The sequence below is a fragment of the Canis aureus genome, chromosome 23 (genome assembly GCF_053574225.1).
Source record: "Canis aureus isolate CA01 chromosome 23, VMU_Caureus_v.1.0, whole genome shotgun sequence".
Classification (NCBI taxonomy): Eukaryota; Metazoa; Chordata; class Mammalia; order Carnivora; family Canidae; genus Canis; species Canis aureus.
The window spans coordinates 18578003-18602042 of record NC_135633.1 but is presented as its reverse complement, the minus strand read 5'-3'; the positions used below and the strand labels follow the sequence as shown (position 1 = coordinate 18602042).

Sequence of the window (24040 nt, the reverse complement as noted above, 5' to 3'; positions counted from 1 at the left end):
GCCCGCCCGTTAGCCCGGCAACCGGCGCGCAGGGACCCCGGCCCGGGAGCAGGGAGAAGGCGGGGCCGGCGGCGGCCTGCTGCGCCTGCGCCGGGGGCTCCAGGCCCCGCCCTCCCTCTCCGGCGCCGCGGGGGGCGCATGCGCCTAGAGAGGCGGGCCGGTGAGGGCCCCCTGCCGCGGGGAGGGCGAGACGGAAATGGAGGGGTCTGCGCGCACCCGCTCGGCCCCGGCCCGGCGGCGGCTGGAGAGGGCCTTGGGCGCGGTGCCGGGGGCGGTGGTCGCCGGGGAGGTGGAGACTGGGGCTCCGACCCGCCGCGGCGGCCCGCTGACCCCGCCGTGTGTGTGTGTGTGCGCCCGCGCAGGGAGGCATGGAGAACTGCTTGGCGGCCGCGGCGCTGAACGGGGTGGACCGACGCGCCCTGCAGCGCACGGCTAGGCTGGGGCGGGAAGTGCTGGAGCGCGCCAGGACCAGGGCGGCGGACTGGCGTCCGCGGGAGCGTCCCCGAAGCAGCGTGGGGGGCGCTTCCCGGGAGCGGCCCGCGGCCGGCCCCCAGCGCCTCCTGCCGGGACAGGTGAGGCGAGGGCTGCCGTGCCGGGCGGCCGCTGGCGGCCCCTGACGGAAGCCGTGAGGTAACGGGACGAGGGCGGAAAAGCCCTCGGAGAACCCCTGACGTTTGACAGAGTCTCCCTGGGGGGTGTGGGGGTACCTACCGCCAGTGCCCCGCCCGGGTGGGTGACTTTGAAAAAGATCCTTACACGCTGCCCTCTGGTATTACAGGAAAGCTAGCAGACCTTTCTTTGTCCTGGATAAATTGCGTGTCTGCTTATTCTTTTTAGAGTGGAATTCTTTCTCAGTAAGGGCCTTCTGACACTTGCAGAGGCCTTTCAAACAGTAAAAAAAAAAAAAAAAAAAAAAAAAGAAAGCTATTCCCAAAATGACTTCTATTGTCTAGCGAATTCCAGCTCTCACCTGTGGTTTGCCATTTATTCGAATAGAGAGAAGAAAGACAACCAACCCTCAGTGCTTCCTTCAGGACAATGGCAGCATTCATGGACTATACCTCAAGTCAGTGTGGGGTAAGTTGGTGTAAGCCAAAGCAGAGCTCGCCTGGATGCACCTGCACACGGGCCACAAAGTGGATCTTCGCAGACTTTAAGGAGACTCTGGAGGCTACCCGTCTACCCTGCCCCACATTCGTGGCCAGATTGTAAACAGGGATTTAAACCAGGTGATAAGTCCCAAGTTAGAATGTATTCAACAAATATTTATCGAATGTCTAACTGTAGGTATGATTGAGGATAAAGCAGTGAACCAACCACAGAAGGTCTTTGTCTTCATTATTGTTTTCAGACTGGGGCAGGGCCCGGGGAGCTTATTTGCTGAATTCCAAAACATTCAAGTCCAGATATTAGGGATTTTTTTGAACTTTGAACTGAAGTTAAAAAAAAAAAATCAGTAAGGTTGCTCTAAACTGCAACTGAGACTTTCTGGTTTTCAAAAATGTATTGAAACAAAAACTGAGGCAAAATCCCTAGAGTTTAACCGCTGTTGCAAGTAAAGTGGTTTTTAAGTCTGTCCCTGTGAGTCTGTATCACTTGTTGGCCACAAGGGTGGTTACAGCCAACGGATGCAGTACCCTCAGCAGAGGAGGTGTGGCTTAATGGCAGGAGCAGCCTCTCAGAAATGAGACCCATGATCTGCCCCTAACTGGCTCTAATGCCCTGGGCCAGTTAATCCCACTCAGCCTACCTTCCCTGTCATAAAATGAAGATCTCTAAAGTGCTTTCCAGCCTTTAGAGTCTGTTTCTTTGGTCTTCACTGAGAGATGAATTTGTCATAAATTGTAGCATGAGGGACTTAGGTGATGTTTTGGGTACCATTCATTGAAATGGGTGTACGAAGATTTGAAGATCCTCTTCTCAAAACCATACACTAGGTCATCATTAAGTACTCTGAAGAAATGGTGAAGGCAGGCCAGCCTGCATCCCAAGACATTACCTGCCTGGAAGGTACTCTGATGTCTAGGAGTTAAAGCCCACTCTGTGGTCTCTGCCAGCTTTAACATGACGGGATTCTTTTGTGGTTGGTTCTAAGGATGCTGGTCTGCAAAGGAGAAGGAAGAGAGTAACTTGTTTCTGTCCTGCTTTTCAATTTCACATATTAAGAGATATTCAAAAAAATCTCTTAATTTTTTGCAGAAGCCCTATTACTCCAACAACAGGAGTCATAATCAATGCAATAATGGTCCAGAGAATATTATGTTATTCTCTTAAGTTGTTTTAGAAAAATCTAGCTCTTCTGTGTAGAGATCAACTTAAACATTTTGGTTCATGGTCCACTAAAAGGAAAAACATTTGTCTTTGGTTTGAGGTTCAGTGAATTGGTGCTCTTCATTTTGATTTTCAGTCCATACTGCAAGTTTCCACTCTGGAATGGAGTCTCGGACCGAACCCCTTGTCTTTCTGGAGATAGAATTAAGAACAGTGTTCTGAGTTTGCCTTTACAGTTTTAAAGCAATCCCTAAAATACATCATTAGACCTATGTCCTGAAGTGTTTTCCCCAGCTTCGCATTCTTTTGGTCTCATGCCTTAAACACTGAACACTGTGTTCAAAACAAGCAGGCTTGTGATGTCCTCATCATTAGTCATAATCAAGGGCAAGTCTAAGGTTAACTTCGAGGGGGAGGAAGGAAGTAGACAAGAAAAAATGTAACTGCTTTCTGATCCTTTGGATTATTCTCCTTAAGTTAGAGACCTCTTCTTCCACTCCTCCGCAGGGGGAGAAGGGTTGCCTAGCTATTGAGTTTTTGTTACATTTCCTGTTGTATTTCTAAATCTCAAGGAGATACTCCCCTCTTCCCTTGTCCTTGTCTGAGACTCGGACAGTAAACATGGAACAGTTCATCAGAACTTGTGATGAGAGGAGGTGGAAAGGCATATGTATTTGATATTGGGATGAAGATGTTGTGACAATTATTTAACCTGGCAGAGAGCATGGTCCTGCCCAGCTGTGGTTGGCCAGAGTTCTTGCCCTACAAAGGCAGCAGATGGCAGCAAAGTAATGCCAAATGCAACTTCCTCCTCTGCAGCCACTTCACATGGGCTCAGATTTGTTGGATTTCAGAGGCCTGTCAAGAGAGCGGGTAATTTACTTTTGCTCTGTTGCCTCCCTCCTTAACCATACTTTCCTCAAGTAACGGAGTTTTTTTTTTGAAAGTTTGACCAGACTATTTGGTTACCTAATATCTTTCATGTTTCTCCTATAGAAATATTATTCATCTGTGCTGGAGGAAGGAGGGGCAGCCCACGTCTCTCGTTATCACAGAGGGAAGTCAACGGTGCATTTGTGCTGGGACATGGGGAATGGCCAGGTATGTATCCTCAGCTCCATGTGTTGTGCCCTCCGCTCCCCTTCCCTCTCTTAACAGAATTCTTTTCCTAAAATGTCAGGAAATAAACTATTAGTAATGAACAATTACAGGCCTCTCACTACAAACTTACTTGCCTTTTATCACATGTTCTGGAGAAGCCAAAGATTCTACTTGTTGAACTGATACAGTAGAAATTCATTGTTGTTTTTGGAGGAGGTGTGTTGTTTCATTTTGTTTTTTTCTTTTTAAACTCCCACTAGTTCTACTCAAAGGTAGCAAACTTAAGTTCAGAGTCTGACCCACAAGTTGGATTCCTAACTTCTCTGGCCTGCAGGTTTAGGGAAAGGAAGGGAGAGGGGCCCCAGGGATACGCCTGAGGGCTAGATGCACACTGGGAGGTCCCTTCTGTTTCCCCGGCCTGAGATGTGTGGAGCCACATCAGAGCCTGAACCCTGATTCCCTTTTCTGGCCTGACCCTAACAGGGGGTTACATGTAGACAAGAGACATTCCTGTCCTTCCATTCCTTCCTATAAAATGTCAGTTGGTGCCTCTGAGGGAAATTCCATCTTTCCCCGCTATTACCCGGACTCTTGGGAGAAGCACATAAGAGAATTCTGTTTTCTGAGAGCCCATTAAGTGTCAGTCACTGTTGCACTTTAAATTTCCAGTCTAGTCCCCATGTTGCAGACTAGGGAACTAAGGCTTAGAGAGATCAATCTGCCCTTTTCAGTAAAAGCAGGAGTTAGGATTCAACTTCTGGTCTGACTCCAAAGCCCATGTAAGTATAAAAAGTAAGCATGATAAACATCTGACTGCAACTACCTCACAGAATCCACTAAAAGCCATAATAACTTAGATGACAACTTAGAAGAAACTGACAGAACAATTGTTAGTTGTTCCTAATAAACTAAGAGAAACTTTCTCTTTACAATCCAGAAGTCAGAGTCTGGGCACTGATCAATGTTTGTACTTGTCTCTCCAGAAAAAGGAAACCTCCCTCGATCTTGAAGGCATCTCTCAAGCGTCGGAGTGCGCTCTAGCAGCATCCCAGCCTGTAAGTACACATCTCCTCATTGTTCTGGGCTTCACCACCCGTGCAATTCCATGAACCCACTGAGTTGGTTATAGGGTTCTTTATTCCAGACCTACAGTATTTTTATGTTGGGACGTTCCAGTCTTGAGAGTACAGCATTTAGATTCAGTGTAAAATTATGTCTTTTTGGTATCCTTCCTTCACTTGAAGCTTAAGGGATACTTTTTGTGCCTGAACTCATAGTTGTGGTTGGAAAGAATGCAAAGTATTCACTTCTCAGTTCCTACAGCTCAGCTGGGCTGGCACTCGCTCCTGCTGGAATTCCACCATCTGTTCAAGCAGCAGGAGGGGCCTGACCCTCCTGCTTACAAAGTGAAAACCATTGCTGAAATTCTGAAACATACAAATTTGGTTAGCTCAAGTTCCAGAACATTTGAAGGGATTTGTTCTCATTTTTCACAAATATTTCTCTGTTAAAAACACAGTGATGAGTTTCTCATTTTTAGGATAAAGAAGTACTCATTAGTTCATGAACCCAGGAAAGTTTTGGGAACTTGGAAGGACTGGAATTCAGAGGAAAGGAACTCCAGCATGTTGCTGTGATAGTTTGCTTAATCTTTGTTTGTATATTACCATGCTACTAGCCAAGATTCAAAATATACTAGAGTTAGTAACAACCAAGAATGTTCTACTTCTAGTACAAATATCAGTTAGGCCAAGATGCCTCCCAGACTTGCTGGATTTTGGTAATGCTAATCTTCCTGATACTCATGATGGTGGAATCACAGATGCCAACCTTGACCCCGTATTTCCTTTTATGCAGACAAATGGAATATCTTTCGCTTTCTGCAATTCTGATAGAGCTGTATTTTCTAAAATCTACCTTTGTGTACTTATGTGGTCAAAGACCAATAAAGAGTTGTGGCATAGTCATACACCTTCATGTCAGTTAAATGACAGGTAAATAAGACCAATTTTGCAGTAACTGGGCATGAAAGGCTAGAACATAAAGCAGCTTTGGAGAAAAGTTGGTTTTAAATCTATGCAAGGTGGAGGATGGGGAAGAAGTTTCATGAAAGTATAAATATTGCCATTTAGTCCTCCTAGTAAAGTTTGCTGGCCTGGGTGTGGTGACAGAGATGACAGCTGCCGCCTGTGGCTCCTTCTGAGCAGGGAGGAAGTTCGTGGGGGGTTCCCAGCTGTGGGATAGCAGCTCTTAATTACAGGCTCTCTTCTGGTTTGCAACTTTGCTCTCAGCCATTTGGACTGACACCCCTTCTCTGCCTGTACTTCCGCCCACTTCCCAGTCATGTGTCAGGTCTGTCCTTGAAAGATGGGTTGTGCTGAGCACAGCTTTAAACACAAATCTTCCATGAACTCCAGCTTCCAGTGTTTTGTATTATAGGAGCACCAGCCTGCTAAGGGAGGGCTCTGGCCAGCCAGCTCCTTGCTGCATGACAAAATGGAATCAACTCACAGTGTGTTCAGCTTTTGGAGAAAAGAATATTTCATCTTCCTCATAATGAATTTAGCAAACAAAGCACAATTAGAAAGATTCCCATTATTCCATGGTACCTTGTCATTATTGCTGCTCTGTGCTAACAAGTCCCACTGTCTGCTTTTGAGCCCCCAAACAATGATCCCCTTTTCCTCTACCTAATTCCTCTCTTTCTACAACCAGGAGTGTCCCTTTTATGACCCTTCATGTTTGTATAGCATTCTAGCACTTGCCAGGTGTTTTCACGTACATGTTTATGAAAGTACACGTGGTACTTACTACCACAGCTTTAGAAATAAGGAAACAAGCACAAGGAGAGGCTGAGATTTACCTAAGTGACTTTCCTCTTGTCTGGCCAGGCGAAGCCTTGAAGCAGGACCTCCGTCTCCCACACCAGTGCTCCATTCCACTGTGCTCCTGGCACACCAAGGTCGCCTGGTAGAGGTGCTCTGACGGCATTGTGACCTCTAGTCTCAACAGCTAATACCTGCTTTTCCTTGCAGGCTGAGAACATCTCTAAAGACCTCTACATAGAAGTATATCCAGGGACCTATTCCGTCACTGTGGGTACAAGTGATTTAACCAGGACTCAGGTGGTAGCAGTTGACTCGGGACAAAGTGTGGACTTGGTCTTCCCCATATGATGTTGACCATCATGGCTATCACATCACCTTTTTTTTTTTTTTAAGTAACAAGAAGAATAAAGTCACCGTATGATTTTCTTCATATTTACACAGTAATCCTGCTTTCAGGGCTGACTGTAGAGGGTCAGCCTTTCTGGGAACTGGAGTTTGTGTCTTTCAGTGTCTATTTTAACTTAAATGTTTAAGACCCCCCTCCCCCTTCTGCTGAAAGTAATAATGTAATGATGCTGTCTTAATAGTTCTTAACTGCTTATTTTCCAGGTAAAAGGTTAACTGTGGTAATAAAGGGAGAGATTTGGAAATGAAGAGAGTTCCTTTTTATTGGCATGAAGAGGTGAAACAGTGTCGTTCATGGTCAGCTGTAGGTTTATGAAAAGGTGGCAGAGAGGCTGTGGACACATTTGCCCAAAGCAGACCATCCAGGCCCTGCAGCTTCTGTGGAAGAGAAGTAGCCCCGCCCAGGTCCCTCACGGGGAACCCTGGCCAGGACCACCACGTGCCTGTGCCCCTCATCTGCAGGGAAGTTGTAGAGCATGAGGTTGCAACTGCTTATGCACCCATCACATGTGGCCTGCTTTCTGTCCCCGTCCGTTGCAGGAGGACTTGGCAGCCACTTGGTAACACCTCCTCAGGTATTTATCACTGCTGCTCTTTTAGCTTCCTATAAGGAAAAAAAAAATCCTGAGAGTCTGATGCTGTAATTTTAAGGATCAAAAGTCACTGATCTTAAAAAGTCTATGATGTGCCCTGAACTTCTCGAAGCTACCACGCCAACAGCAGTTTAGTTGCCTGGTAGTTCATCTCATTGTGAACATGACAAGTCTGTCCTCAGAACAAATGCCAGTATTTTATATGATGAAAACCAAGTTTTAAGTAGAGCTGTATTAGCATTCCTAATGAGGAACAGACTCCCACAGACAGAGTCTGTAGTCCAGCAGACCCATCCCCTTCACCATAGGGTCAAGTGTCATTTAAGTAAGAAGTCTGTGCTCAGCTTTGTGGGTTCTGTAAGCCTTCTGAACTGGAATGCAAAATTGTGGGTATGTGCATTTTCCTGGGAAAAGACAGCGCGGGAGTTCTCAGTTTCAAAAGGGGCGTGGAGAACCATGTCAGGAGTCCTTAGGGAGCCCCTTCCCAGCCATCCTGCTTTTTACCTGGCTCCTCAAGGCTTTTAGTCTGAGAGCATTCTGGTCCCTCTGGTGTGTCGCTGTTGCCTGACTTTGTTTTCTGTGTTCATCTTGTGGCAGGATATGTGGTGGCTTCATGCCACTTGCTTCCAGGACCAGCTCCCTGGTATTCCCCATCACTATAGCTTGTACTCTTGGCTCTTTGTTGCTCCTCTTTTCTTTCCAGATGGTGCCATTTCCTGCTCCTAAACCCCAAATTCAATTAGTTATGTCGCACATGCCACCATGGGATTAGTATTGATGACTGAAGTAGAACTATATGTCAGATATCCCCAAAAGTCTTAACTATCTGTAAGCTACCTACCACTGTTCTCTATTTTGAAAGAGAAATAAAGTTTAAGTCATTTCTGGCCATCATGCTTTCTGGATGGGTTGTATCCAATAACTACATTTGGAATTAGGTGGGAAGAAGGTACCAGACGCAATTTTCAAAACAGCCAGGAGGGTAAGCAAAAATAGCCAACTGGCACTCTTGCAGGAGCTTGTAAATCTCCCTGCTCACAAAGAAGAGGTAGTGAGCTCTGAGGGTGGGGCAGGGTGGCAGGGTGTGTGTATGTTAAGAGGTTGAGTGAGGTAAAACAAAATAATGGGAGATGTGACTCCCTGGGGAGTAGGAAAATAATCTGAAAAGGAAGGACTATTGAATCCATCCTCTTCCTGGCTTATAAAACTACAGATTGAGCCCTGTTTCAGTCATAAGCTCTCCAGGGAAGAGAGCAGAGTAACTGGGGGCAGCCAGCAGCCTGGCCCTTCTAGAATTGTTAGGTTGGGATCAAAGGGAATTCAAAAGTATCAAAGAGCATGGAGGGCAGAGAGACCCACAGTGGGTGTCTCAAAATCTTTTTTTTTTTTTTTTTTTTTTTTTGGGTGTCTCAAAATCTTAAAGCCCTTAGCAGTGGTACTCTTTAACCACACTGCCTCCCTGCCCCAGCAGAATGTTCATTTAGTTCACTGAATGTTAGTGACCTCAAGGCCCCTAGAATCTAGTCTAGTTCTGGGCTTAGCCACCTCTGCCAACTGACTTAGGCATCTGCTTTCTGGGCCTCACTGGGAATTAAATGGGACAGGCATGATGCATGCCAGTGACACACAACTTCTAAACTTATGAGGGAATCAACATGGTTCTTAAGGGGAAGATGGGGATGGCTATGGATGGCCAATGACAGTAACACTGCCCCATCTTGTAAGGAATGAACAGCAGGATGCAGTGCCCTGCTTGTTCCCGCTCTGGTTTACTATGGAGACCATCTGGAGAGTTAGGGTCTGGTGACCAATGAATGTTTAAAGACTAATTTCTGTCCTCTCAGGGCATGGGTGACTCTAATCAACACCCGGAGGCATTTTGACTGTTCATCTAGAGAAAACTCAAGGGCTCCAAGAAAAAAAGGCAGGGGGCGGAGGTGGGGGGCAGGCACAGACAATGGCAGGGCCCCGGCAGGAGAGCAGTGAAGAAGGGAAAGACAGTTGTTAAAGAGGGATACAGACCTTCGCCCGAAGATCAGCCCATCCTCTTACTGGGGTTTATTGCTCAGGTGGAAACCTACTACTTCCCCTTTATCACCACCTCCCCATCAACGTGGCCACGCTCCTAAGTGTTACTTCCAATCCCAGACAGGACATGCATGAGTGAGATTCCTAAGAGACACGGGGGAGGGAAGGGAGCAGGGTCTTCAGCCCCACCTAAGAGGTAGGTATACCTAGCTTGCCAGGATGCGGCTCAGACCCGTTTCTCCAGTATCTCCACCCAGGCTGGCGGAGGCCACCCTGCCTCCTTGGACACTTCTCAGGAAGGACGAGGTCTGTGTTGACTGTACCGTCCACCATCAGCCTCTGGGGGAGGCCCATCTGCAGATCAGTCTCTAAATCCTTTTCAGAAGATGAAGAGGAGGAGGAAGAAACACCCAGGGGAGCTCGCACTAAAGCTTCATCTTCTTTAGGATGCACTAGGGGCAAAAGCTGTGTTGGGGGCTTCGGTTCCACCTCCGAACATTCTTTGGCCGTGCCCCCTGAGGTCCTGGTTAGAGGCCACCAGGTAGGTCCAGCCAGGGAGCAACAGCAGAGGCAGCCCTGGCACAGCAGTTGGCAGCAGGCGGGGGGGACGCAGGGAGGACATGGGAATGGAGTGCCCAGAGAAGGCCCACTGGTGACACATCCGGTGGCTGGTCCCCACAGAGAGCAGCAAGGGGCCCAGAGGAGGGGCCTGGGGTGCTCCTGGATTAAAGGCTTGTGCAGCCTCTCCACAGCCTTCTTCCAGACAGCCAGGGGCACCCACTGAACCCTGCCTAGAGGCACGGTCGCTGTGTTGCCATTCCAAAAGTGAACAGTAATTTCTCTTCCTTTCCATGCTGTGTAACAGAAAGAGCAACATTTTGTTACAATTACCTCTCCTGTGTCATGGACAAGGGTTCTCCTAACCCCCAAAACAAACCTCAGTGCAGGCCCCTGCTCTGTGGGCCTCCTGGAGGGCACCTCTCCCTGGAAAGCCTGCCGGGGGCATTCCTGCTGCACCTGCTCCATTCAGCCACTTCCCAGTGCCCTTGCATTTACCTCCCTATCTCAATTTTCATGGGGAAAGAGGAGAAGCCTGTCATGCTCTGAAAGGCAATGATGCTGACTGGTGGGCCTGCAGGAGGGGACTGTCACAGGAGGGGACTGTCACAGGAGGGGACTGTCCCAGTCTGTGGATAACTTGATGGGGGACGAGTCATAAGTACTGGTGTGAGCCCAGCTTAACCCCGTCACACCATAGGTTAGCTAACCAACATAATAGTTTTAGGCTATTTTGCCCGGATATTTCATAATCTGAAAGATACGATTTGTGTATCTGTTGCCACACCCAGGATTAAGCTGCTAGTAGGGGGTAAGGATTTTTTTTTTTTTTTAATATGGCCCTAAGGCCCTAAGCTCACCTAAGGCCCTAAGCTCACCTCTAAGACATTTTTTGCTCTCTCCTACCAGCCTGGCTCCCTCTGGGGACCGATAGGTCATAGTAGCTTCCCTTACCTCGCTGGGGCTCTCTTGTCCCCGAGCCCAAGAGAACAGTGCCAGGGCCGTACCGCTGTTGGTCTGGCTCCCAGGGTGCAAGCACCTTGTCCCCAGGTTCCAGTGAGTAGTCCATGGGTGGCAAGCACTGAATGACATCCTCTTCTAAGACTATGCTCTGCCACTGGGCTGGCAGCTTTGGGTCTGTGATGAGGGGAACCTCAAATTCCACAAGCAGAGCCCCCTGTCTCTCCAGCTGTGGAAAAGAAAACACAATGAGATCTGGCATTAGGAAGTGGAACAGGGAGCACCATGGTTCCCTGCAATGCCCTAGAAACAAGCCCTGGGTCCTCCTTAAAACAGTGAGAGCCATCTAGGGAAAGGACAGAGACAGATGCTGCTTACAGCTGATTGTGGCAGAGACAGACAGGCTGTACTGTGGATGCTATGCTCTTCCCTCTACCTCCTTTTGCCATGGGCAACTCTTGTCACTTCCTGCCATTCCTTTCTCATTCTCTTCCTCTTCCTGGTTTTCTTTGCTCCTCTATATATTTGGTCTGCAATTCCCAGGGATAACCTGGGTCCTCTGGATCTTTCCCCATTGTACTCCTCCTCCTCTCAGCACCTCTGGAAAGTGTTTTCCCTGCGTCCAAGACCAACCAGAGATAGTGTATTCATCCACAGGCCCACACAGGCAAAGAGTAGCTGTGGCCTAACGTGAAGGCAGCCCTTGGCACTGCCATCACCTCAATGTGGAGAGGTTTGGCTAAGCAAATGAACATCATAAAAGGGAGGGCAAGAGGAGCCTTTAAGCTGTTTTGAAAAATCAGTATGATTTTGAAGAGAAATAAAGTCTGGTGACAAGTTACTTTGATCACCAGACAGCCTATTATTTGAACAAAACTCTGCTAATATTTCATTGGAATTCACATATTAGTTATTTGAAAACAACAAAATGACTTTTGAATGGAAATTCTATAATTCAGTTTTTTGGAATTCACACTTGTCTTCCTTCCATGAGTCCACATTCGCAAAGTCTGACTCTGAGAAGAGAAAAATCCCAAAGAAGTAAACAGCCACTGAGGTAAAGCACAGGCCTGGCTTCCAGCACGCAGGGGACCAGGCGCAAAGGCAGGCATGTGGGCATGTTTTGTTCCTCTTTCCCCTAGGCTGGTGCCCAGCACTCGACACATTGAATTTTCCTGAACAAAGCACTTTTTTACTGTAAATTTTCTTCACTGTCACAGGTTCACTTGTATCCCTCCAAAATTCATCTATTAGAATCCTAACCCCTAGTACCTCAGGTTGTGACCTCACTTGGGAACAGGGTCATTTCAGATATAGTTAGTTAGGACAAGGTCATATTAGGCTGAGTAGGGTCGGTGCCTCATGGGGCAAAGATTAGGGTGACTATTCTACACACCAAGGAACATCAAAGGTGGTCAGCAAGCACCAGAAGCTAGTTAGGAAAGGCAGACTCTGCCTCACGGCCCTCAGAAGAACCGATGCTGCCAACACCAGTCTCCAGAACTGAGAGACAATAAATCTCTGTTCTTTAAGTTGCCTCATTTGTGCTACTCTGTACACAGTCCCAGCAAACTCACTGCCTTTACAATTCCCTTCTAGAGCCTGACCATGAAAGACGTACGCTTATCCAAGAAACCGTACTGTTGGCCACATACAGCTGGGGCGTGGCAGGTACGACAGGGCCACCCTGAGGAGTGTCCTGGGAAATGTGAGGAACTTGCCTCTGGAGCAGCCTTTCTCTGAGCCCGGTAATAAAAGCCATCTGGTCCCCTTCTCGCCAGGACCCATGTGTCAGCAGCATCTCCAACTCTTCCCAACCAGCCAGGCCCCTGCCATGCTGAGTCAGCAATGTGGAGACATGGTTGGTAAGATACATATCTGGGAAAAAGCAAATAGAATTAGGGAGTGGAGAAAACCGAGCCCTAAAAACATCAAGAAACACATTTCACGGGACACCTGGGTCGCTTAGTGGTTGAGCATCTGCCTACGACTCAGGTCGTGATCCCAGAGTCCTGGGATCAAGTCCCCATTAGGCTCCTTGAGGGGAGCCTGCTTCTCCCTCTGCCTATGTCTCTGCCTCTCTCTCATGAATAAATAAAACAAGAAAGAAAAGAAAAGAAAGAGAGAGAGAAAGAAAGAAACCTTTAAAAAGAAAAGGAAAGAAAGAAAGAAAGAAAGAAAGAAAGAAAGAAAGAAAGAAAGAAGAAAGAAAGAAAAAAGAAGAAAAGAGAAAGAAGAAAACATTTCACAGATCGGAGCAGCACAGCAGTAGGCATATGACATAGATGGCTATGTGGAACAGAAACCCATGTAAAAAGTGGCTGGACTTCCAGTAAAACAGATAAACTGCTGGAAAGGGCAGAAGGAGAGGACAATGAAGGGAACTACCATTTGGGGATTGAGAATTGCATCAAGGTCATCAAAATGTGATTAGCCTGGATCTATTCAAGTGAATAAATCCTGGTTCTGAGGCTGAACAGCAGACCAGGAAAGAGCGCTGGGGAGGTAAATCCAAGGGCAGTGTGTGGGAATCCAGGATGAGGTATGGTGTTTGGATGGCTGTACCAAAAGAGTAACATTGAAAGGATGCTTGATGCTATGGGATCAGGAGGGAGGAGGAAGTGTTTGAGCAGGGGAAGCACAGAAGAGCTGGCCTAGGGACTGAGAGGAAAAAGGAGAAGCTATTCCTGGAAAGGTTTGTGGGCAGGGCCAAACCAGGGCTGTAGAGGGGTGGATTATTGAGTCAGGGTTTGGTTTTCTGAAAAAGCTGTTTACTTTGTGGGCAAGCCTGGAAGCAGGGACGTTTACCTCTGGCTTTGAACAAGATGGTCCCCATAGGTGAATCCAGAAAGTGGGTTATTAAGGGTTCAAATTAGCATGTCCCTATGTGAGTGGCATGGACACAAGCGAGTCCCTGGAACTTACATTACTTGTGTATGCTTGAGGGCTGAGCTTCCTTTCCCTTCTGCAATCACACTACACAGCCCACCAAGGTTGATTCGGGAAAGGCCAGGATAACTGAGGGTTACCGAGGGAACCTGAAGAGGTAACTGGCCAGCTTGCCTTAGCTGCTGGTTGCAGAAACCCTAATTTCTCACGTGGTGCCAGGGCTAGTCTCGTAGTTGGTGGTAAAATGAGTTAGAAACTCTTCAACTGGTGATGTCTGACTGCTTCTCTCACCCATGCCAACTCTGACATCTGCCACCTTGCCTCAGAGTGCCAAGGGAGTACAGTTTAGACTGGAGTCATGTAAGACCACAAGCAAACCATAGCCCACACAGGAAAGAACCTTTTCAGCCTTCCCAGGAAGCAAGTTCTACCCCTCATGGTACACCATCGAGAGCCAAGAACAGAGAGGAACAAGAGGGGCGCACATCACTTCTGCCAGAGGTTGCAGGGACTCGTACCTGGTGAGGAGGTTGTGCCGGGTGAGCCAGGGTGCTTGGATGGCAAAGGGACAGGTGCAGGAGAGTTCCCAGGGAGGAGCAGGGCCAGTCCAGGAAGGGGGCTTCAGGGTTGTGGCCACACTGCAGTATTTGGGCTGAGGCGTCCCAGTCCCTGCAGAGGATTCCATGGCCTTGGAAGAAACCACCTGAGAACAAGCACCACCACTGAGTTGCAGCCCACAGCCCACAGCACAGCAGAGGGCAATTGGCTGGTGCAGGGCTCACTTCTGGGGTTTACAGACCCCACCTGCTCCCACAGACGAGCTCAGGCTGTTCTCTGAATCATCTGCCTTGGAAACTTCAGCTCAAGAAATAGGGGAGGGCTTGAAAGAGCAAGAGTTGTGACTTTAGAGAAACCCAGCTCTAAATCCTTGTATGCTCACGTAACCACAGCGCTTCAGTTATGGCTCTGGAGATGATATATGGAAAGCACCTGGCTGATAAGTAGCTCAATAGATGTTAGTTTTTTCCTCCTCCCCAGTTATAGGGACTCTGGGATAAAACAATACTTCCCTTCACAAATATGGTTGGCCTAACCCTAGTAACAAACCCCCAATCTGAGCCACAGACTCCCTTCCTAATCCAGTGACCTCAGGACTAACACTAGCCCCCGCTGATATCCCAAGGTCATGTCCTTCATAGACCTGTTCAGATGTGACTGCTGACACCCAGGATCGAAGATCACACTGCTGCCCCAGCCCACCAGAGTTCTGTTAGAGTCTGCCCCTGCCCACGTCCACAGGTTTGACCCCAAGGGGACTTACTCACAGCCCCAAACTCCTCCACCTCTGCCTTCTGACAGTTGGGGCTCAGGGCCTTAGCCCAACGGACTCCTGGTTGCCAAGCAGGTTGCCATGGATGCGAGCCAGCAGGAATGCTGTGGACTGAGTGAGTGTACTGAGCATGTGCAGAGGGATGACAGGGGGGCCGTGGGTGCTGTGGGTAGGACAAGGGGGCAGAGGGTTTCCCTGGGGAAGAGGGGAGATGGGGAGTTGGGGACAAAGGTCACTGCACCCTCAATTCCCCAAAGCTCAGGCTTCTCCACTACTGGAAGAGGCAGTCCTGGTGGGAAGCCTTCATGAATCCCAGGGAGTCTTGTGAGGGAGGGAGCTGCCCCCGCCCAGACTAAGGACTAAGGACTATCGATCTGCCTCCATCCTGTGCAGACAGGAGGCTAGGTTAGGTGAGCCACTGGCTGGCTGAAGGACTCTAAGATAGACTTGGTCTGTAGTTTAAAGCAAAGTAGTCAAAGGTATGGGCATGTTGCTTGTCTGTAACAGAGAGGACCCTGCTGAGGAGCAGAGATGTGACCACTTGGGGGTGATGAGAGTGGACACTGGTGACAAAGGGAACAGAAGTCTGGATTCTGCTCTCATTTGAACATCCATGGGACAGGCTGGTATTTTGAGGCATCTGACAGTCATTGTGTACTTGTTATGTGCCTGGCACAGTGTTCAGGGGAGAATACCAAAAAGTATGCAGGGACATTTGTGCATGTCTCCCCCACATCCATTCCCCTCTTCCAACACTTCCTGTTTCCTTTCGCGGGTCCATTGGTAAAAGAGGCTGACCGTTATCTCCAGCTCCACAGGTAGAACGTGTGTCAATCAGCACATTCCATGCTCCAGTTCCACTCTGGGGATTGGTTAGGTATGAGTATGTCCCCCAGCTCTCCAATCAGAATAAATCTCAAGATTTGTGTTGGGAATCCTGGATTATAGACTTTCTCTTTTCTCCTACACATAAATAAGAAAGGACATCGTTCTAGGAGCCTCTGACTGCATTTTTGGGGCACTGAAGCTATTCCCAGAGAAAGGGAGGATAGACCTAAACAAAACAGGTTCTTGGTGACACTGTTGAGCCCTGCCTGAAGGCAGCTCTATAGCTAGATGCTTCCATTATGTGAATCTTTATTGATTATACAAATTGGGATTGTATTTTCTCTCACTTGCAACTAAAAGCATCTTAACTGATGACTGCCCTCACACAGCATAACCTACCAGTCAGGAGGACTGTTGCTAAGGACCACATACATAAAAGCTGAGTTATTTGGTGCACAAAGTTGGAGTCCAAGAAAGACCAATGGAGTCTCTGGCAGTGAGAGAAGGTCACTTACTTCTGACTAAGACAGGTGGGATTTCAATGATAAGAGGGAAAAAGGAGAACATTCTTGTTTAGGAGGCTAGAGCGAAGAGAGAAGGATTCATTTATAAGATTGCTTTTCTCTTTTGGAGGAAATGGGGTGTCATGAGAAAATCAAGGTGTGACTATTTGGAAAGGGGCCATATTGGTGGGAGCTTTGCAAACCCAGCAGATAAATGTAAACAACATAGTAGTCAGAAGGAAGACGTCATGAGGTTTGAGCAAGGAAGTGACATCAAATGCTTTAAGAAAAAACATCAGAGTGAGAATGTAGCCAGTTAATTCTTGAGCCCAAGAAACCAGAGAGGAGACTGTGAACAGTGACCAAGATAAAACATGACAGGATTGGAATAGGAAAATAGTAACACCAAATATTTACACACAACATCTACCTGATTTGAGGCTCTTTACTGAGTGCTAGGAATGTAAGGAGGAATAGGCCTGTCCCTATGTACTGTAGAGATAGATGTGTAATACAGTGTGTAAAGATAGTAGGATGGGAAGTGCAAGGAAATATGTGTACAAAATAAATGAACGAGTAATGGCTGGAGTGGGAAGACTTCACAGAGATGACACTGGAGATGAATATGCCAGTATATGGAAAGTCCGGGCTGGGCTTGGCCACAGATGGGGCTCGGGATTCAAGGTGGAAGTCACAGGAATGGATATAGAGACATTTTGAAGGCAGACTCCAAGATATGGGGCAGTGAAGGACAGGCATGGCCCCTGTACATTTTCTGGCCAGAATAACCTGTAGAATGATGATGCTATGGATAATAGAAGATTACTGCTACTACTACTAATGGTTATGCATACTTATGTGTCAGGATAATTTGTTAATTCTCCAAACATAAGGGGAGAATCGTTGCTCTTATTATTCTCATTCTGTGGATGAAGAACTGAGACATGGAGAGGAGGGAGCAGAGTCATAGTTTAAACTGAGGCAGCTTGATTCCAGACTGCGATAGCCTTCTTAACTAGACTAAGCTGCCTAAAGAAGTCTTCTGCATGCAGGGAAAAGATGACTGTAAAATAATTTCAAATCACAAGATTTTGTTAGCTATCTTTGCTTCAGTCTTGGGATACTTTCTCATCAGGACATGGGTAAGGTATAAATATATAGATTTCCTGTCAACCCCAAATTATAACAAAAAGAACTACCAGACTCTGACAAACCAAGGGAAGTTAATTGTGATCATTTAGCATGAAATGTTTGCAAAGGGCATTATAAACATTGATTAGTCATTGATCAGACTTTACTATACTTTCATGAGAGTTTCTTACAGCTGAGACTCTGGCCAAGTGTGTGAGAAGGACAAGGTGAGGGGTATAGAGAATCCTGGGGACTCCTGCTCCTCTACAGTTCTTGAAAGAAATCACCAAAGCTTAAGGCATATCTTCTCAACCCCCATAAGATCATGTTTTGTACATTTCAAACCCTGGTAGGAAATAATCACAGGTGGACATTTGAGCTGTTATCTACTATGCAGAACTTATGTTTAGGAAAAACTATTGAATGATGCTGTAAGAGACTCCATTTTGTGAGATTATTTGTTTCTATTTGGAAACAATCAAATGATTCTGAAAATAGGGTCAGTGTGGTGGCTGGTGGCTGCCATAAGGGAGGAAACTTTCCCAGGGTTATTCTTGGTCTCAGCCTTATCAGGGTACAGAAGAGACTGCAGGTAATTAATATACTTGATGGCAGCTCTGAGAGTTTCCACTTTGCTGAGTCGTTTCTCCAAGTACTCCTCAGGCAGATGATGTCGGAGCTGGGCATAGCCTTCATTGACACACTTTACCCGCTGCCTTTCCCGCTCATTCCTTTTCCTGATAAAGGCTGGCCCATAGGAGTATTCACACCTTCTGTAATTTGGATAAGACATTGGGAAGGCGAAGGGGCAGGGTTCACCGTAATTTTCCATGATCAGGGAATCGCTGGGAAAAGGCAGCAATGGCAGATCTTCAGAGTAAGGTGACGGCACTGAGGCATCAGGATACAGTTGGAAAGTGACCATGGGGTCAAGATAGAAAGACCTGGTCAGTGGCAGGTGGGCAGATTCAGAGACAGCAGGTAGTTTTTCTGGCAGATTAGAGTAGCTTCGATTGTCCATCATTTCCTCTTTAGCCTGGAAACATAACCAAGTTTATTAATTTGACCAGATCAAAAGAAAGCAGATATCATGGACTTTCTCAGAGATCAATGTTTTAAAGCCTTCTCTGCTTTGATGAATACTTTCTGAGCTCATTCTGAAAATGATATGGGGTAGCCATACTCTGTGGGTAGTAAGAGAGGATTTTTTGGTAGTACAGAGAAACATTAAGTAACATTGACTCACTTTGTGAGAAAGTTATTCCTTTTCAACTCTTTCAATCCTGGTGATTACAAAGATACAGTTTTAATCTTGTAAGAGTGTGTGTGTGTCTTCCACCCTACTAGAATGCTTTCTGATCCTCCTTAGATGGAAGTCTTCAACAAATGATAGTATCTACTAGAATTTAATAATATTTTGCTGTTAATTTCTATCGTGAATTATATTGATTTCATGCTTATGTCAGTGATACAAAATTTCCTTTAAAAATATATCTGCTTGGAGGTACTTGGGTAGCTCAGTCAGTTAAGCATCTGCCTTCAGCTCAGGTCATGATCCCAGGGTCCTGGGCTCCTTCCCAGCAGGAAGCCTGCTTCTCCCTCTGCCTCTGCCTGCCACTCCCCCTGCTTGTGCTCTCTATCAAATAAATGGATAAAACCCTTTTTAAAAAAATAAAAATAAAATAAAAATACATCTACATGAACAAATTGAGGGTTGCTGGGGAGGAATGTTGGGACGACGAGGTAACTAGGTGATGGGCATTAAGGAGGGCATGTGATGTGATGAGCACAGGGTGGTTTGTGTGCGTGTGTGTGTTTTAGATTTTGTTTATTCATGAGAGACAAAGAGAGAGAGACAGAGACATAGGCAGAGGGAGAAACAGGCTCCCTGGTGCGGGACTTGATCTCGGAACTCCAGGATCACGCCCTGAGCCAAAGGCAGACGCTCAACCGCTGAGCCACCCAGGCGTCCTGAGCATGGGGTGTTATATGCAACCGATGAATCACTGACCTCTACCTCTGAAACCAGTAACACATTGTAGGTTAGTTAATTGAATTTAAATAAAATTTTAAAAGTACATCTACTTGATTAAAAAATGGCACTTCAAGAAAAATAATAAGTAAGTAACAGGACAGGTAGAACCGGGATAATAAACTCCATGAAGTGCATATAAGTAACTAAAGTTTGGGAAACACTGAAGTACCACAATATTCAAATACATGTTGGAGACACTACAAACAAGTTAATGATCATGCAAGCTCACGGGCATAGCCTTCTTAAATAATACCTGTTATGCCAGGGGCAAAACCAAAAATAAAAATAAGAAAGGAAAAAAAAATAAGAAAGGAATCTTTTGCTTTTAAAAATTCACTTTAGGATCCTTTAAATAGGAAACTCACCTAACCAATTTAAAACATAGTCAATTTACCTATTTTTACTTCCACAGAACTTTAAATATATTGAATGAAGTGAATCTGTATTTAGTTTTTTTTTTTTTTTTTTCATGGAACATAAGGATAAAGCATTATACCCCAAGAGGTCCCAAACCAATACAGTCCTTTTTTCTGAATAGGTCTTCATGTATCTCATTTATTAAACCACCTTTTTACCTTTGACTACAATAATAAAACCACAACAGATTTTACAAAGATGTTGCAGTTTAATTACTAAACTGGGAGGCAGGGTAGTGCTGTAGGAAAAAGAACGGTTTTTCTTTCAGTTACAACACCCCTGAGTTTCAATCTTGGCTTTGTGCCTTCCTAGCTGTGTGTCTTCAGGCAAGTTCCTTAACCTTTCTGAGCTTCACCTCTTTCCTATGATCAACTGAGGTATTAACTATTCTGCAAGGTGGTTGTGAGGATCAAATGAAAAAAGAAAAAAACATAATGCATAGGCGTTAGTGCTTTTCCTCTTTCCTTTCTTTACAGATGAATACTTGTTCAGTATCCATTTCTGAACTGGACCCTACAGAAAAACCTGGCTTATATTTTCCCTAACACTGGAAAATCAAACACTGATCTATCCAAAGCATATTTGTTGAGAGATGACCATACCTAAAATGGAGAAGCAACAAGAAATCTGCCTTGGGCATCCAGAAAAGAGGGAAATATGACTTTCTGTTAATTCCTCAGGGTGTGATTTTTCAACATTTTTGGGAATGAGGGCTTGACCTGTATGCTTGGCATGTGTAGAGAAAACAAGGCCACTTTCCTCCCCCCAACCCTGTTTATGAGCAAGATTGGATAACATAGTCACTTGCTTCTCTACCTGAGCAGAGCAACAACCTGCAGCCTAGCACCATGTAATGAGAGGAGCCACCAATACGCACCAGAATTCAAGTGCTGTGAAGCGTATCACTTTACGGTGTGAAAAAGCCTAGCCTATCTAGTATGGCTGCTGAAAGACAAAAATGACTGTGAAATCAGAAAGGGAAGTCTGTGATGGTTGATAGGGGGTGAGGGGCGGAGAGGGTGAGAGGGGAGGGTGAGAGGGGAGTGCGATGATAAGAAGTCATGGTGGGACACCCTGGAAAGGAGTAAATACCAGGGAAAGCTCTTCCTAATAGGGGGCTGGGGTGGGGGAGCGGATGAGATAAATGTGAAAGGCTCAATTAAGAATCAAAACAAAGGAACAAGAAATGAAAGATTCCAAATTACTGACCAAATGGCCTAAAATATTTCACTTAAAACAAAAATCTCTGGAAGATTAAAAACTAGCCAAGATTCTGTCAAAAATAAAAAGTTGCTAAGAGAAAAGAGTTAGGGAATTCCCAAGACAGGAATTCGAGGGGGTAAGAGATCAAGAACATGTATGGCGGAAGCTACAAAATGATGGCACAATGGGGATGGAGCCTGTCTTTCTACATCTCTGAGAACAGCAGAGCCTTATCTCTGCCTATGGCTAGCAAGCCAGAACTGACACAGTAGAGTATCAAAATGCAAAGCAGATGTCAGCAAAGCCAATTACACATAAGAATTCTTGAGGTATGGTTTTATCTTGACAGATAATTTTAATGTCTTAAACCTTGGCCCAGATGAAATCTGGGTAATTTATATATGCCATGGGTACTTAACATTTTCTAGGCTTTAAGTAGACTATGCATAATTCTTGGGTAAAAAAATTTAGTGTCTCTGTAGACACACTGTTGAGCAGCTTTTGTTATTGGGCATTTCCCAAAAGTTCATCAATCAGTGTAATGGCATTTAAATATGATCATCTTTTATTAAAAAAAATTAATCACAACACAACAGAGAGAATGAAAAACTCAGTAGAGGATCAAGATAGAAAGCCTAGTGGAGGATGGAAGTGTTTGTAGAAATTGAATACAAGTTTTTAAAAGAAAGCAATATGGACTATTGGTGCTGGGGCTTTGCAGTTCCAGATACATACACAGCTAACTAATGCACCTATCTTGGGAAAATCTCAGATTTCTGTCTTCTGGGAAATAAATGATGAGGTCTTACTGATAAACTCCTAAGAGATTCTGGTAGTGCTGCTTGGCATAAAATTTCAACTTTTCAAAGGTATTAAAAATATCTAGCATGTAAAAAACAAAACTCTGTAACTGCACATATAATTGACTTATGGAATGTTAGAGATGGAAGGAATCTTAGAAATCCTCTTATCCAATCCCTCAGACTGTGAGTTGGCTAAGCTTGCAGAGCTGTCAGCAGAGCAGGGGTCAGAACCTAGGACTCCTGATTTCCAAACCAAACCCTTCCCACTCCTCCAGATGATTTAATCACCAGCAAAATCTGAATCTTTTAACATATGGGCATATTTAATAGTTTAAGACAATGGAATCATCAGCTGATAAAATTCATCGTTTATCAACTGTGCCTGGGAGTTTCCTTAAAGGCCGTGTCCCCCCCGCCCTTCCCCCGGCCATGGGATACTCTGGAAAAGAGTCTCTTACCTGTTTTGTCGCTGAGATGCTGTATTTGGGCTGTGTCAGCCTTAACCTGATTTATAAGTGATCATTTAGTAACTATATGCAAAGTAGCTTACAGTTAAACAGAACTGCTTAGTTCTGGTTTAGCTGTTTTTTTCTACCTAATATGTAGATATGACAACATATAATAATACTAAATAGAAAGGTTTGCTTACAAAACTAGACTCTTGTAACATACTCTTTTGTAAAAACAATGCCTCCTCATTCATCTGGTTTATATTATTTTCTATCAAAATTACTTATGAAAAATATCTGTAAGTAATAGTCTCACAATGTTGGTCAATATTCTTTTCCGTAGAAGTTAAGGCCATAACCAGGAAGGTCAATATGAACCTAAATTTTATTAAAATATCTTTAAATTTTATTTTCCTCTACTTAGATCTTATTTTTGAGTAATTTTAGATGCACAGCAAAATTGAGCAGAAAATACAAAGAGATCCCATATAACCCTTTCCCTACACTTGTATCTCCTCCCAGTAATTTATTTGTTACAACTGATGAACCAATATTGACGCATCATCACTCAAAGTCCATAGTTTACCTTAGGGTTCCCTCTTGGTGTTGTACATTCTATGGGTTTTAACAAATGTGTAATGACATGTATCCACCATTATAGTATCATACAAAATAGTTTTACTATAAAAAGCCTCCGTGCTCCACTTTTTCATCCCTCCCTGCCTCATGACAGCCACTGATTTTTCTTTTACTGCCTCCATAGTTTTGCCTTTTCCAGAATGTCATATAGTTGGAATCACACAGTATGTAGCCTTTTCAGATTGGCTTCTTGCACTAATAATATGCATTTAAAATTCCTCTGTATATTTCTGTGGCTCCATAGCTCATTTTTTAGTGATGGATAATATTCCATTGTCTGGATGTATCACAGTTTACTTATCCATTCACCTACTGAAAGACATCTTGGTTGCTTCCAAGTCTTGATAAAGCTGCTATAACTATCTATGTGCAGGTTTCTGTGTGGACATAAGATTTCAACTTATTAGGTAAATACCAAGGAGTGTGATGAGTGGATCCTCTAATAATTATTAAGAAACTGCCAAACTGTTTTTCCAAAATGGCTGTACCATTTTTGCAGTCCCATTAACAATGAATGAGAGTTGCTCCACATCCACACCAGCATTTGGTAGTGTTAGTGTTCTAGATTTTGGCCATTTTAATAGGTATGTGGTAGTAGCTCACTGTTGTTTAATTTGTATGTCCCTAATGACATGATGTGAAACATCTTTTCACGTGCATATTTGCCATCTGTATATTTTCTTTGGTAAGGTGTCTGATCAGGTGTTTGGTGGCCCATTTTTAATCAGGTTGTCTTATTATTGAGTTTGAAGGGTTCTTGGTATATTTTGGGTAATAGAATTTTATCAGATATGTCTTTTGCAAATATTTTCTCCCAGTCTGTGGCTTGTCGTCTTATTTTTTTGACATAGTCTTTCACAGAGTACAAATTTTTAATTGTAATGAACTCCAACTTATCATTATTCCTTTCTTGCATAGTTTATGTTTTAGTGTTTTATCTAAAAAGTTATCACCAAACCAAAGGCCATCTAGATTTTCTCCTATGTTATCTTCTAGGAATTTTAATTTTGTGTTTTACGTTTAGGTCTATGATCCATTTTGAGTTTTTTAAATGGTGTAAGATCTGTGT

The 24040-nt window shown here is 45.0% G+C and overlaps 3 protein-coding genes across 7 annotated transcripts; 1 reads left to right on the top strand and 2 right to left on the bottom strand.

Moving 5' to 3' along the window:
* Window positions 1-21: 21 nt before the first annotated feature.
* AKIP1 (A-kinase interacting protein 1) lies at window positions 22-19849 on the top strand. 3 transcript variants are annotated; one of them, XM_077866570.1, is made up of 6 exons: window positions 22-160; window positions 363-572; window positions 997-1077; window positions 3268-3372; window positions 4356-4427; window positions 12344-19849. In XM_077866570.1, exons 2-6 carry the CDS (start codon window positions 369-371, stop codon window positions 12485-12487), a joined length of 606 nt encoding a protein of 201 aa, XP_077722696.1. In that variant the 5' UTR covers window positions 22-160; window positions 363-368; the 3' UTR covers window positions 12488-19849. The 3 variants fall into 3 exon arrangements, with proteins under 3 accessions (XP_077722696.1, XP_077722695.1, XP_077722697.1); XM_077866569.1 differs by lacking the exon at window positions 22-160 and having other exon boundaries at window positions 174-572; XM_077866571.1 differs by lacking the exons at window positions 22-160; window positions 12344-19849 and adding an exon at window positions 6408-6854 and having other exon boundaries at window positions 205-572.
* C23H11orf16 (chromosome 23 C11orf16 homolog) lies at window positions 6843-15090 on the bottom strand. 3 transcript variants are annotated; one of them, XM_077866563.1, is made up of 7 exons: window positions 14955-15090; window positions 14152-14336; window positions 12466-12622; window positions 10739-10973; window positions 9433-10080; window positions 7703-7920; window positions 6843-7209 (listed from the first exon to the last, which is right to left on the bottom strand). In XM_077866563.1, the coding sequence occupies exons 2-7, from the start codon at window positions 14316-14318 to the stop codon at window positions 7177-7179; spliced, it is 1458 nt and encodes a 485-aa protein (XP_077722689.1). In that variant the 5' UTR covers window positions 14319-14336; window positions 14955-15090; the 3' UTR covers window positions 6843-7176. The 3 variants fall into 3 exon arrangements, with proteins under 3 accessions (XP_077722689.1, XP_077722688.1, XP_077722690.1); XM_077866562.1 differs by having other exon boundaries at window positions 14959-15074; XM_077866564.1 differs by having other exon boundaries at window positions 14835-14976.
* ASCL3 (achaete-scute family bHLH transcription factor 3) lies at window positions 17870-22374 on the bottom strand. Its single transcript, XM_077866572.1, has 2 exons — window positions 22342-22374; window positions 17870-18461 (listed from the first exon to the last, which is right to left on the bottom strand). Exon 2 carries the CDS (start codon window positions 18447-18449, stop codon window positions 17904-17906), a length of 546 nt encoding a protein of 181 aa, XP_077722698.1. The 5' UTR covers window positions 18450-18461; window positions 22342-22374; the 3' UTR covers window positions 17870-17903.
* Between the last annotated feature and the right edge of the window lie 1666 nt (window positions 22375-24040).